Source organism: Rhinolophus sinicus, linkage group LG04, assembly GCF_036562045.2.
Source record: "Rhinolophus sinicus isolate RSC01 linkage group LG04, ASM3656204v1, whole genome shotgun sequence".
NCBI lineage: Eukaryota > Metazoa > Chordata > Mammalia > Chiroptera > Rhinolophidae > Rhinolophus > Rhinolophus sinicus.
Window position 1 is genome coordinate 168,673,190 of NC_133754.1, and position 15,458 is coordinate 168,688,647.

Below are 15,458 nucleotides of genomic sequence, written 5' to 3' on the forward strand. Positions count from 1 at the left end.
CTCTGCCATCAACTGAAGTTGTTGAGGAGACATGTGAACCTGCCTGAGAGCTAGTTACTCAATATGATGTGGATTTCTGTTGAAGGGAAAAAGGAGCACGAGTCTAATATGGGAATTCATTTTAAGCTATGCTGAGAGCAGGAAAAGTGATTTTGGACTCTGGCTGGAGGGCACCTCATTCTGCCCATTACTGGAAGTGTGCATGGGATGGAGCTTTGTTCTTGGGGATAAACGTGATATTGGAACCATTTCCTTCAATGGCATATACTCCTGTTCTCATGATTCCATTGGAAAACCTGCTCAATTCTCCAGTGTTAGAAAAATATGCTTGTTTCCTATATCCCCTCATTGACTTCTCTCCAGGTCCAAAGGCAAGCTTATCAGTTAAGCCTAGATGAAGGTAAGAGCTCATGCCTATCTTTTCCCTTTTGGGGGTGTTCTGCTCAAGGGATAGGTCTGCTCTCCTCCCACTGTTCTTCTGCTTCTGGAAAGCACATCTGAAGTGGGCCTAAGGTCTGTTTTCTACAGATGGGTCGCTTTTGGGGGCTGATAGTTGTGGAAAGCAGCAGTACCTCCTCTACCTGGGTGGGGCTTTGCAGCCCCAGATTCTCACATAGTTGGGTCATCTCAAGGTTCAGATTTCAAGGGATAGCAGAAAGTCTGTTGACATGGGTCCACGCCACGTCCTTCAATTAGCACAAATTAACATTACTGCTACTTATTATAATAAAGGTGATATTTGATTTTCCACATGACTCAGGGTAAGAAAAAAGTTAACAGAGCAGGTCTGGTTGCTTACTACTTTCATGTCTCCAAGAGAACTATGATGGAAACGTCATCCACCCACCCCCAGGGAATGTGGCCTCCTGAGTGTTCTTTGTGTTAGTGATTGATGACTTTGTTCTATATATCTGGAGTGATGGACCATGGCACCCTGCTTTGTCAAGTTGCTTTGTATAAACCTCAATATTGATGATATATACCTGGTTTTATTCTTGGGGTCCTGTTTCTACTGTACGGCTCATTGTGTAGCAATGGTTGCCTAGTACGACATGTCTATGTGACCAGTCCCCACATAAAGACCTCAGACTCTGAGACTCAAAAGGGCATCCCTAGGCAGAGACCTTCCACACACGTCCCTAAAGTTCATTGCTAGAGAGAGAGAGTACCCCTATGTGTCCTCAGACAAGAAAGAATATCAGAAGGCTGGACTTGTATGGACTCCATCAATACATATCTTTTCCTGCTGCTTTTACTCTGCATTCTTTGCTGTAATAAATCTTAGCCGTGAATACAACCTGCTGTTGAGTCTTGTAAGTCTTTCTGAAGAATCACCCAATGAAATACTCCCATATTTCAACAAATGAGTTTAAAATTCAGAGAACGGGGCTGTGACTGGGGTGTAAAATTTAAATGGTGCCAGGAACTCAGTCATCAAGATAAATAATATTTTAACAACTATCTGAAAAAGTTTTACAAGTTAATGCAAAAATCCCTGAAGAACAAAATATCAAAAATTCAAATAAAGACAGGATTCCACCACAGACTTGCAATTTCCTGCCTCACTTGCCTCACCCTAATCCCTGCCCTGGAGAAACGAGGTACACAAGTAATTACAGCCTTTCACTTGCTAAAGCCAAGAGCAGCACCTTTGGCAATGATGCTAAAGGTTGCTAAACGGTGGGGTTGCTCCACTTCTCTCGCTCAAGTCTTGCCTCTTCCAGTCAATTAATTTTTGCTAATGTATCAGCTGCTAGGGGGCTGGTATGTAACCTCTTTCTGGGATCTGCCCTTCAGAGCCCTGAAGACCACGTGAGAGTTTTCTTTTTTCCCCTCAGGCAGAACCCTTCCGTGTTTAACAGAATCCTTAACAGGTTGCATAGGTAACTCCTCAGAGCTAAGATGACTTCGCTTAAATGGATATCGTAAGTATTCCAAGAGCTGTAGAGGTCGCTCATAACCTTTACTTCTAAACTTCTAAATATTTATACATTTTCAGGCAGATAGGTGTATGGGTAGATCCTGGAGCTCTAAGATCAGCTACATTTTATAGTATGTACCAAGGTCAGTGCTAGGCCGCGTATATACATTATTGCGAATTTTCATGACAATCATTCAAAACATGTGACATAGTCCCTGTTTCACAATATAGGAAACTGAACCTCGAGGTGGTTAAGGCGCATTGCCAGCATCACCCACTAGTAAGAAGCAGACATGGGGTTAACCTACAGCTGCCTGACTCCAGAGACGGCAAAAACTACCTGCAGACAGTCTTGTGGAAGGTGGGGGAGGGTGGTGAAGCACTATTTTTTATGAAATTGAACAGTGAGCATTTGGGAGGGTGATTTTTCCAGGGACCACCATCCTCCTCACTTCCTACTGTCTCACCTATTGTCCCTGCCTGACCCTTGGAGACACTGAGTTTTTGACCGCTGCTTCCAACACTGTCCTCTTTTCAGCACACAATGGTGCCACCTTCTTGGGATTCTTTTCACCTCTGTACCTACTCCAAGGGGGGTACTTGCTGGAAATGACTTCCATGACTTCAGCCAGAGTCCGGTGCTTCACAGTCATAAGGGCAAGGGTATCCTCCCAATTAATATGAGAACGCGGTTCTTTTCTTAATTATTCATTTGTGAATAATTCATTATTAGCATCTATGTACTCATATACCATCACTCTTATGAGTGGACTGAAGTGCTTTGGGAAGCCATTTTATTCTCATATCAAAAAGTGACAGATGGAACCAACTGTTGACCGTGGTTCCATATCTAAGCAACTGGCCAAGACTTGCTAAGTCTTTGTTACTCCACCCTTCCCCTGCTACACGGAGCCAAAGTTATTAACAGTGGATCCAATGATGGGCTTTAGAGGCTCACTGAATAGCCTAGTATTATATACATCTTTCAGTTTATAAGCCTATGTGTATTTTTCTGGAGTTGTTTATATTCGTTACTGGATTTTAAGAGGGTCTATAGACCAAATTTATGAACTACTTATAATAAAATACATTATAGCATACATTATATGCTGGTTACAAAAACCAGCTAAAGTTTTGGATGCCCCATGTGGAAGGCACCACACGAAGGCATTTTTTTTTTTTTTAAATCCAGTTAATCTTACGGGAAGATGATGTGAGGTCCCAGATGAAAACACTAAGGAACACATCAGAAAGAAACAAACCTACCTTATATATTACCTGGAATTTGCATTGGCTGTCCTGTGCTCTACAACTGTGAAACAATTACAGCTGTTGTTTACAGCACATCTCTGCCAGATGTTCCTCCAACCTCTGCAGGAAAACTTCCAGCACTGGGGAATGCCCACTGTGCACCATGGCTCTAGGTCACGGTTATGTAGCTTCATTGTTTTCGTTTATTTTTAAAGTTTTGTTTATATTCTATATATCTTAAAACTATTTGAAACTAGCTAGAATCAAGAGTGAGACAGAATAACGAAATCACAAAAGGATGATGCAGAGTGGATATGGTCGTTAGGGAATGCCAGGAAACTGGTGAAGGGAGGATATTGTATTTGAGCAGTGGAGGTAATCCTGAGATTCTTGGCAGCAATAGAAAAGAGAAACCCAAGGGATTCCCTACGTCTTCTGATCGAATGTAAAGGAGCAGAGCATATTTTCAAGGGAGGCCAAGCTTCTCCAAAGTCTGTGTTTTAGGAGGAATTATCATTAGGCTTTTTGTACAATGCACATTGAAAAAGGCCTAATGGACAGTGGCTCTTTGCCAGTGGGTAGAGGGCTGGAGCAGAATGAAAAGCATGCAGTCAAGATGCAGTGGGTGGAATGGATTTCCAAAGCAGAAAGCATCCTCATTTCTGAGATAGAAGAGAGGATAATAAAAGATGACAAAGAATTTGACATGTAGGTGGGGGAGGTTGAGGGTGCATATGTTAAATCGCTTCAATTTTCAAGTAAAAACTCAAGAGAGGAAATAGGTAGCCTTATTTTTTGTAAACATTATTTAAATCTATTGTACCAATTATATTACAGCAAGCACATACGAACAAACAGAAGCTGAATATAAATTTCTACAGCTAGCATATAAAGTGCTTTCATTCTTTATGTTGCAGACAATCTTTACAAGGTTTAAGCATGATTTTTTTTTACTTTAAAATTGCATACTGTTTCATTGGGTAGATGCATCATAACACTTTTAAATTGCATACTGTTTCATAACACTTTTAAATTGCATACTGTTTCATTGGGTAGATGCATCATAAATCATTTAACCATTCTACTAAAAAAAGGCATTTAGCTTGCTTCCATATTTTATTAGAAATAATACTACCATTACTATACACTTAGCTGCTTATTTTTTCTTGAGGTATATCTGTAGCAGAAGTTCCCCGGAATGGAATCATTTTTTGAAAGGGAATGAAATGTTTGTTTCTCTTGTGTTGCAAAATCATCTTTCATAAGGTACACAGAATTGTCAAGGCTCCCAGCCATGGATGTTTCCATTGAAAATTACTAGTTTCATCACACACCAAGTATTTTGGACATTTTATTCCATTAATATCTTCAAGATAACAACTATCATACCATACTGAGCACTTAATGTGTCAGGATGGGTCTAAACAGTTTAGTCAACAAGGAAACTAAGACACAAAGAGATTGCTAAGTAAACTGCTAGGAAATGGCAGATCTGGTATTTGAACCAAGGAAATCTGAATCCAAATCTGCATGGTCAATTACTATGCTATATTGCCTTGTGATAGTTTTTGATTAACATTTCTCCCAAGTGTTGTTAACAACTTGTATAATATACATTTATGTGAGAATTTCATTATATTCTTTTTCTGTAAGATCCTTTTTGAGTGCTTCTGCTACAGACAGAGATAATAGAGGGTATATCTTATGGATTTGGACACCTCAGATGGTCTGAATGAGGAGATTTATTATAATTCATGCATTTTTTTTTACTCCTTGCCAATATGTAAAGTTCAGAAACTAAGAATTACATTGCTAAGGATTAAAACTAAATGCAGTTGTTTCATCCATCCAGGAAAACCCAGTTTTTTTGTTTTTTGTTTTAGACTCTGATAGTTCTATAATCAATTACAACTCTGCCAGTTACCATGGAAACATACCTTTTGGGCTTGCTTGAACATCTGAAATGTGGGTATTGCTCTGATGTGATAAGTTTGGGCCAACTCCTGGGAAAGAAAAGACATGGCATGAAGTCACAATTTTGGTCTCCTCTCTCCGAACCAAGTATGGTACTTGGTGACATCTCAGGAGGCATGTTCAAAAGCTTTAAGTACAGCTGACATTTTACAGGCTCTCCTGTCAATAAGTTTTCTAATATATCCTCAAAGCCTCCAGGAATGTTGCAATAGAAAATGACGTTCCCAGTATTCCTGAGCTTTCTCACTCCAGAGCTCTTGAAGAGGGGAGAGAGATGGAGGCCAAAACAGAATGAACTAAAGTACTAAAGGAGTTCAATTTAAAAGAGCATGTGAAAAACTTCATAGGGGTACTAGTGAAATCCAATATGGAGAGAAAATATTACCAAAAAAAATTAGAGTAAAAATATCTTTATAACTCGTACTTGAAATATGGGGTCATATAATGGCCTACCATTTTAAGTAAGGCTTACATGTTTCTTTTTTATTTTAAGCCTCATTCCTCTTCATTTCCCATTTTTGTGAAAAATTTGAAGCCAAAAGAAAAGAAAAATGTCAAAATTTCAATTGTTTTAATCCATTATAATCTGCTGTCAAATGCCAGTTTTTGTTTATCTTGTTTAGGAGTTAAAAGAAAATTCACCACCCATAGGATCAACAGACTTGGACTTTTCTCTCTAATATACTTATCACTTCACGGCACTAAATCTTCCCCTGCCACCTACCACACACACACACACACACACACACACACACACACACACAAAATTATAATTTTCATATGACAACAATGACAACAACTAATACATGAATTACTGTTATGAAAGAAAAGTGTGTATTTTATTTCACCTTAAAAGACAAAGAGCGATAATCAAAAAGGCAAACAATAATGTGTTGGTGAGGATGTGGAGAAACCATAACACTCATAAATTGCTAGTGGGAATGTAAACTGGTGCAACCACTTTAGAAAACAGTTTGTCAGTTCCTCAAAAAGTTAAACATAGAGTTACCAGATGACCCAGCGATTCTACTCCTACATATATACCTAAGAGAAATGAAGACATATTAAAGAGCAGAATGGGTGAATAACAGATTTGTTGTTATTCTAAAGCTCCAATTCAATCTAATGTATGCATAGGGCACAAGTTATTGTTGTTTTCCTCATTATAAATGAACAACTTGTAGACATATTTTGTGTGTTAATGAGGCATGTATTTGTTTGTTTGTTTGTTTGTTTTCTGCCCTTTGCCAAGGAGTCCCACTTTATTTGGAATATATCCTAAGAACGTTTTAAAAAGTAGAGGGTTATATACAAGCATGCAGTGTTAATTATAACACGGAAAAAAGGTATGCAACAAGCGTCCATGAATCCTATCAACTGTTAAGCACCTCCTGGTACATCTATATGATGAAATAGTTCACAGCAGTAAAAACAATGTTAGGAGCAGGTGCTTATGATTTAGTAAGCAAACAAAAGTTGATACAAACTCCCATATACAATATACTTCAACTACGTAAAAAATATGTGAACAGAAAAATGAAAATCTGAATGAGGCACGTTTTGACTGAGGACATGAGGCTGATGATTTTGGGGGTGGGGTGGGGTGAAGAGGGAAGGCTCTGGGGACATGAAAGAGGGTTTCCTGGAATTCCCTGTGATGTTTCAAAACTCCCACAAAAAGCACAAGGTACAATAAGAGGAAAGCAAGAGATATTAACATGTGTGTAATACACTGAGTCAGAAATTGATCAATAATCTGTTGCATGGTTGAAAATCATTTTTCATCTTGGACCCACCTCCAACCAACTGGTGTTGTCTGCCTCAAACAACTCTGTTGAGCAGATTTCTGGGGCAGAGTCCAGAGCAAGTGGTGAAGAGTGTTGGGATAGATCAGTGAAGCCCACCATAGTATAGGAGGGAGGGCAGAGGAGCAGTGAGAGAGCCATGTATTTGCTGCCTTGTTTTGTAACACAAAACATACAAGAGCATTGTGAAGGATTTTACTACAGTTTATCACAAAAAGTCATGAAATTCTACTAGACTTAAGTTGATTGTAATCACTGAGACAGTACTCTCAGTGACATAACGACATTGCTTTCAGTTTTTATGTATCTCCACGGAAGGATTGAAGATCCTTACCCAAGAATTGTCCACATCCACGATAGCAAACATTACATTTTGGTATTGCAGAGACATTGCCTTGAAAAGAAAAGAATAAAAATTCCCTATTACCTTAGTGTTCATGTTAAATTACGCACTGGAAGTATCTTTTGGCAAAAACAAGAAATGAACAAGAAGTTTGTTAAAGAGAGCTAGGCATCATTTGGCGTTTTCACTGCTGCCTAGAATTTGAAGCACCAAAGTAAAATGTCAGATGATGCCAAGGTCAAATAAAGGTCAATGGCAGGACCAGAGTCCAAAGAACACAACTGAACATTAGAGTTTCAAAGTTGGAAAAAACAAAACAAAACACAAAGCAAAGAAATAATGAAATATACGTGGTGGACCCAGACTTACTCTGTGGGATGGAGGAAGTGATAGTAGCTTCATCCTGGTGGGGAGTCTGTCTTCAGTGGTCTTCAAAATGTAGGTATCTCTGAACCAAATACTCAAACTTTGCATTTACCTTCTCTTGCCACGCTTTTTGGGGGTTGGTGGAACTAGTGGTGGTAAAAGGCTCTTATGGCTGAGGTGATATAAAAATATTTGTGCTAACCATTAGCCTAATTGTTTTCTGCCCCCATTGCCAGCTTTCTGTGCTTTACTGTGTATTGAAACTGCATTTTCCAGGATCCTTTGCCAGCTGTCTTCCAGTTAGGTTCTGCCAGTGGGAAACATTTACAGGAAAATGGAACGTGGGAGGCCAGAAGAAGCAAATCTCTTCTGCTTCTCTTTTGTTCTGGAAGCATCTTTGGCAGTGGAGGTGATGCTGGTGTTAGTAATGGGTCTGGGGGTTAGTAGATGCAGTAGCAGCAACAGCCTGCAAATGTCAGCTCCTGGTTTTTATTTATTTTTTTCAGATAGCTGTGTTCTTACTTTAAGGATACTTAACAGCATATTGATTTGTTTGTTTTTACATTGTATTTCAAGCATACCCAGTGACCTATTCCAAATGAGATCTCTCTCAGATCGGGTGTAAGATATTCTGAGCTTGGCCAAGTGGAAACAGTAACAGATGGAGCTATCACCGGGGGTTGCTGTCATGTAAAACCAGAGGAGGCATCGCATGGAGTGAGTAGTGGATATGTGCACAGTTCTGTTGTAGGGTTCTTTCCAGTTGTTTTTCCATGGATAGTGACTGAAGTGGGGGTTCCTTCTTCAAAGACTCATCAAGATGGTCAAATTGGAGGATAATAGACACAAAAGCCTTTGGAGTTTCAGATATGAAAAACAAAAAGGATGCTGATTTTGATTGGCAGCGTATCCATGCCTGGCAGGAAAATGGTGTCGCCCAAGAACTCTACGGCAACTGATTTGTACTTTTCAAGTTTGAATATATAGGCACGTTCCCCAGTAAGAGTCGTGGGATTGGATTTGACCTGTGTGGACACCTGTTTCCCAGGATCTGTTCTGTTTATGAAGTTTTCAGAGCCTCCCAAGTCTGTCAGGAAATACACAGTTATTTTTGTATCAAGTAGTAGCCAATTGATATGGTATAGAAGTGTGTTCCTTGCTAGACTGGAGTTCCCGTGTGGGCATTGTCTTCCTTTGCTATCCCCACTCCATCGATCTAGGATCCCCTCCCCACCACAACAACAACTCTTTCTTCTGTTCTTCCTCATATATAATCTGTTATTGTTTGGTCACCTATTCTGTTGATCTGAACTGTAAACTATCTCCTGAATCTTTTTTTCCTCCAAAAACCACCAAATCTCCAAAACTGAGCTTGTTGTTCACCATAGGTTACTTGCCTTCAGTCTCTCAAACCCATTCTTAAACAACGCTGGCAAAAGTGTTTTCTAAAATCCACACTTGATCATGGAAAACTCCTTCTTAAAATTCTTCTGACTATAGCAACTCATTAAGTTATCACACAAAGTCCTTCTTGATCTGGCCTCAGCTTCCTGTTTGCAGCTCATTTGTTGCCACTTCCACTGTGTACACTGTAAGTTAGCCTCACAGACCACTTGCCTTTGCAGGATCACACCATGCAATTTCTCAACAAATTTACAGCCTTTCCCTTCCCAAAAACGCTCTTTCTAGGCTTCTATGCCTGGTGACCTTCTTAGCCCAGAGTCAGCAAACTATGCTCTGTAAACCAAAGCCAGCTCTCCACTTGGTCTTGTAAATAAAGTTTTATTGAAACACAGCTTACCCAATCATTTATGTTTTGCCACTGGCGGTTTTTGTGCCATAACAGCAAAGCTGAGTAGTTATGACAGAGATCATATGACTCGCAAACCTGAAAATATTGATTTTCTGGTGTTTAATAGAAAAAGTTTGCTGACCCTGCTCTTAGTCATCAAGGCCTAGATCAAATGGGACTATAGAATTTACCTAAGACTTGAAGTTTTCAATCACTTCTTAAAAATCACAGTGTTATAATTCATCCTTTTTTCTTATTGCAATTCGTTCTTTAGCAGAGTCTCTGTGGATAGTAAAGTTTTAGTTTTTGAGTGTCTGAAATGTCTTGAATTCTTACCCCTCCTTGAATAATCGTTTAACTAGATAACTTCCATTCCACTTTCCTTCAGAGCCTGAAAGGGAAAAAAAGATTTCTTGGACTCCCTTGCAGCTAGAGTTCTGGATGCAAATTGGTTTTACCAGTGAAGTGCATGCAGGTGAGTCTTAGAAGAAAGAAGCTACTTTCTTTATGTCTTTGGAAGTTCCTGCTGGAAAGCAAGACTGTAGGTATCGAAAGGTAGTTGTGCTGGAGGCAAAGCAGACACCAGACTTAAGGATCCAGTGTTCCCACATCAGCCTCCTGGATGTCCAGAAGCAGTTGTAGCAGCAGTAGCTTCCTGATTCTGTTTCTGACTCCCGACTGCTGCTCTGTTGGTATATATATATATATATATATATATATATATATATATATATATATATACCTTTTCTCTCAGTGGAGGCTCCCATCTTTCCTCATTTCTGATTATGGCAAAGTTAGGATCCCTGTAGGTGGGTCCTTGGTGTTCTGATAGAGTCATTCATGGAGTCCAGTCCAGAGCCCATTTGTCCAGTATTCTAGTAAATTTATAAGCATTAAATTCCTTGTATCAAAATTCTTTTCTGTCTAATTTGGTTTCTGTTTCCTGCTTTGCTCTCTGGCTGAGAGAGTGACCTAGAGTAAGCAAAACTTTTTCTCCAATCCCCTATGTACTTACTGTGAGCTTTTAAAAAAATCACACACATAATTATACACATGGATACATTTTCTTGCAAAATTTAAACATTATAAGAAAAATAAAGCAAAACATGAACTTCTCCCATTCACAATCTTTCCTCAATTTTCACTCCCTTTCACAGAAAAAAAAATTGTTTGATATGCATCATTCTGCTCCCCTTTGTCTACACGTATGTATATAGTTACACACACATGTGTCTGTTTGTAGGATCTCTATTTGACATATGGGACCATACTGTATAAAATTTTCTATATTGGGCATTTTACTAAATACTATGTTGTCTTAGAGATCTATGGGTCTACTTGATGCTTTCTAGTAGTATTTCACAGTATGGACGAACCAAAATTTATTGTAAAACTACGTTTGCATTAGTCTGGATTCCAACAGAAAACAGATGGCATATTCAAATTAGGATTATTCAGGGAAGTTTATGTCCAAAGGGCTAACTATAACCAAATATAAAGGTAAAGATCGATGTAGGAGTAGCTACGGGAGCCTGGACATAACAGCAGCTGAGTTAGGACTCAAAGGTATGAAGGGAGGGAGAGGTTACCAAGCCTTAGTTTCCACTGTCCTTTACGAAAATGCCTCTTGTTGGCTGTTGGAGTTTGATCAGCTTTGACTTCGTGGCATGTGAGTATATTTACACTCATGAAGCTGAAGACTGGTGATTCTCTTAAACTTTTAAGTGTCAGAATAAAGGGCCTGTCAGATAGTACAATGTCCATCTGAATCGTCTAAGAATTTTAGGCATAGAATGGATGCTGAGATGTCATATAGCTAATTTCTCTATTTAGATATAAGTTTATTTTAAATTAAAGGTCAGAAGCTGTGACTGTGGTTAGAATTAATTCAGATGGATTCAAAGGTTAAAGTAAAAAAGTTGAAATGTTAGAAACCTCGCTGAAAACAAAGCAGAGTATTTTCACTTGTGCAGAGGAATCAAAACTTCTTTATATTTGAAGGAGTAGATTTCACAAAATTGACAGTAAATGTAAAACTTCTGCCCAATAAGGAGAAATGAAAAGAAAATGCCCTGAAGTTCTCTCCGCATCATGTTATACCAAAAATAAATAAGTAAAATGGTGAAAACTTTTAAATGGGGCAATAGGAAAATAAACTAGATAAAACACTGTAGAGACGTTAAATTATAATCTGGAGAATCTACAAAAGCATGAACCAATGTGTATGTGGAAAAAAGATCTGAATAGAAATGCATGATTATATTCTACTAAGTAGAATACTTTAGTAAAATATTTTACAAAGTAGATCAAAGATACAAAAGGAATATGTAAGACATATGATTTGTTCTCATAATAGGGTTGAAAGATTGGGGGTAGTTTATTCCTTTATATTACAGTTAACAAGTATCATGTTATCTGTAGTCTATTCCAATATTTAAAAGAAAAGAAGTTCTGAATTCTGGAACTTTGGTAAAATGTCACTATTATGAATAATCCATTCACTTGTATAATTGTACTCTTTTGCACATACTGATGTTCCTTGCAGATTTATCCACAGACAAGTACTAATTATCTACTTAGATCTTGGTATATTATCTTCAGGCTAATAAGGATGTTTCAAAAAACTATGATTCCATAATGGCTCGTAAGTGCCAAACTTTAAAGATTTTCTGGGAAAACTCTTTGGGGACTTTAATTCCTTCCAAAACTATGAACTAGAGATTGATGATACTTACATGAACAAGAGGACAAATCTTTTGGCAGGCATCACACCATTTTGCTGAAAATTCAACCACTGCGAGTTTGCAGCCAGCAGATTTCAAAAATGTTTTGAATTCATCCTGAGTCAAGGACATAAATGAGGAAATGTACATAATCACTGAATCTCATCAGGTCTTGCAAAGAATCAAAGGACAGGTTAGTTCTTAGAAACCTTCACCAGGTGTCCCACCTCATTGTTCCCCAGGTGACCCAACCTTTCCTAAATGTTCGAGGTCATATATATTTACCTTTTTTTTTTTCCTGGTTATCTTGTTTTGTATTTATTTACTTATTGTTGTTTTTTAAAAATATTTCAATTACAGTTGATATTCAATATTATTTTATGTTAGTTTCAGGTGTACAACATAGTGATTAGACATTTCTTTAATTTATGCAATGATCTCCTTGATTAGTCTGGTACCCACCTGTCACCATAGATAGTTATCACAATACTATTGACTATAGTCCCTATGCTGTACTTTACACCCGTGACTATTTTGTAACTCACAATTTGTACTTCTTAATCCCTTCACCTTTTTCACCCAGCCCTCCAAACCCCCTACCATCTGGAACCATCAGTTAGTTCTCTGTATCTGTGAATGTCCCTACTTTGTTTTTTTTGTATATTTTGTTCTTTAGATTCCACATACAAATGAGATCATATGGTATTTGTCTTTCTCTGTCTGACTTATTTCACTCAGCATGATACGCTCTAGGTATTGATCTTCGTAGGTACACACACGGGATGATAAATCCACACACACAATATTTAGTCTATTTACCAAATATGGTTGCTGATGGCTGATTGCTTCTGGGAAGCGACTGAAATTGGCCGGTGAGAGATAAGGAGTGGAGCGTGAGGGTGAACAGTTGCTCATCTATATTTGATTCTTTAAAACAAGGATGTAAACATGCATTAATAGTGAAATTTAAAAGGAGAAGAACTAATCTAACACTGGAATCACTTCTTGTTTTTGTTTTGTTTTGTTTTTAGGGCACGATCATTATTAAAACTATCATTCAAACCACACATTTAAGGATTTGACATGCTCCCTGATGAATATCTTAAGTGAATTTTCCAGCAACTGTCCATATTATCTAAGTAAAGTAAGGTTCCCCTTCCTGGGACCTCTGCATCTCTCCTTGCTTTATGAACAGTGACGGTCCTGCTTTATGAACAGTGACTGTCCTGTATAAGTTATTTCATGATGCTTTATCTCCCCAATAAGCCCATGCAGAACTCGGTCCTGATTCACTCCTGTACCTCCATTGTCCCTCGCTGGCACGTGATAAGTGCTCATGGAGTGTTTAGGTGATGGATGAATGATTTGCTAATATATTGTGTTCTGTTCAAGATTTATTTTTCCTTTTCTGATTGGAACTATAACAATGATAGCTAGCTTACTCTGTGCCTGGTATTCTCTCCCTTAATCTTTACAACCACCCTATGGAGTGTGTATTATTAATATTATCTCCACTTTACAGATGGATAATGAAAGTTTATTGACTTTCTCCTGGTCAACCCGGTGGTGAGTGGTGTATTTGGAATTGCTAACCTAGGCAGCCTAACTCCAGGGTCCATTTCCTTAACCACTTACACAAAGTCATCTCCTGTGTTTTTTCTCATAATGGAGCACACTCTCCCTCTCACTGGCTCTAACTGTATCTTATGCTCATCCCTGGGCCAATCAGTAAGATGGGAGATGGGATCACTCATTGCATTAAGTCAAGCAGTGCCTACCATTAGAATTAGGGATGTGGTTAATTCCATAGAAATGGCATACTCTTCTTTAATAGGAGAGTCTTGACAAATATGTTGGCTGCCATTTGATTTCGTTTCAAGCAGGTGAAACTGATGGCTCAAAGAAGATACACTCTCTTCCTTTACCAATGTTCCTCTAGTATAAGGGGTAATTAATTTGTCCGAGCCATGCCAAGCCTCCATTTCTCACTTGCTTCTGAAGTTATAAGGTAGATGGCATCCTCACACGTCCCCAACACCTTCCATGTCTCAGTAGTGGTGAGTGTGTACATTGATCTCTTTTGACTGATTTATGAAGTGAATTTGACTTGGCTAAGTCCTCTGAAGGGAATACCCCATAGTATATATTTTGATTCAATATGTACCCACTGCAACCTGCTCTATGCCAGGTACTGGATACAGTGCTAGGACATAACTGTGGACAAAATAACCCCGAAAACAAACAAAAAAAACAGACAAAACACTCCCTGCCTTCGTGGAGCTTACATTTTAGAGGGGGAACTGATGGTAAGATCAATGGTAAGAGCAATAAGGAAAACATGTAGTGTGTTAATGGTCATTGACAATAAAGAAAAAAGGAGAAAAATAAAGTGGGAAGAAAGGATAGGAGCTGGATTACAATTGTAGTCTGAGTGGCCAAGGTCCACCTCAATGAGAAGGGGACATTTGAATAAAGACATGCAGGAGACAATAGGCCTTCAGAAGAGGTCTCCGAGGAGAAGATGCAGTGGGCTTCTCAGAGGATGGTGTGAAAATGCTGTGAAAATCCTAGAAAATTAAAAAAAAAGCAGCACCCAAAGCATTAGCAAATGTGTGCTGTTTCAAAACACTTGCTAAGTTATATAACAATGTTTCCTTTCATTCTGGTCAGTCTTATTTTTGTGACCTTATGTACAGCTGCATTTGGGGAAAATGTCAAAAGTCTAAATCTGAAGGAGCTGGTAACCCAGGCCCTATGCCCGCCCCCTTCTCTCCAGCTCCTGGCCTTACTGTAATGAAGCCTGGCATCAGAATGTCTGGATTCTAATGCCCACACTGCCCCTGAATGACTTAGGACCATAACCTCTCTTTGAGGGACAATTTTCTTGTATCTGTATTAAGATTTGTTGTGGCGGTAACATGGGGCAATGGATAGAAAGCAGCTTTATAAAATACTGCCTAAGGAATTGTCGCTACTGGCCATCATTCTTCCTACTCCATTCTATAGGCATGTCTGGGGTTTCTGTTCTCTTTCCCAGAAGAAGAGAAATATGTGAACTCTTTTACTTCCATAGATTTTTTTCACCCAGGTACAACTGAGATAGCACTGGTGGGATCAAGTACAGAATGGGATATGTTAGGAGCTGGCCTGGATCTTAGCTAGAGTCAGAACAAGAAATGAGAATCCGGGAGGAATAAAAACCCTTTTTGATCAATTCGTCCCTAGACAGCGCTATCCCTCAAGAAACAGTATGAAGAGCAAAAATTTAAAAATCCCCCCTTGC

General features: G+C 38.7%; 1 protein-coding gene across 1 annotated transcript in view; it reads right to left on the reverse strand.

Annotated features, from left to right (window-relative positions):
* TXNDC8 (thioredoxin domain containing 8) overlaps positions 1 to 14,157 on the reverse strand; it is a 39,358-nt gene extending 25,201 nt beyond the window's left edge. Inside the window, exons 1-4 of the mRNA XM_019749560.2 lie at positions 13,954 to 14,157; positions 12,188 to 12,292; positions 7,286 to 7,345; positions 5,110 to 5,175 (exon numbers count right to left, since the gene is read on the reverse strand). Of these exons, the coding sequence (XP_019605119.2) occupies positions 5,110 to 5,175; positions 7,286 to 7,345; positions 12,188 to 12,292; positions 13,954 to 14,157 (435 nt within the window). The remainder of the gene's footprint in view (positions 1 to 5,109; positions 5,176 to 7,285; positions 7,346 to 12,187; positions 12,293 to 13,953) is intronic.
* Positions 14,158 to 15,458: the final 1,301 nt, after the last annotated feature.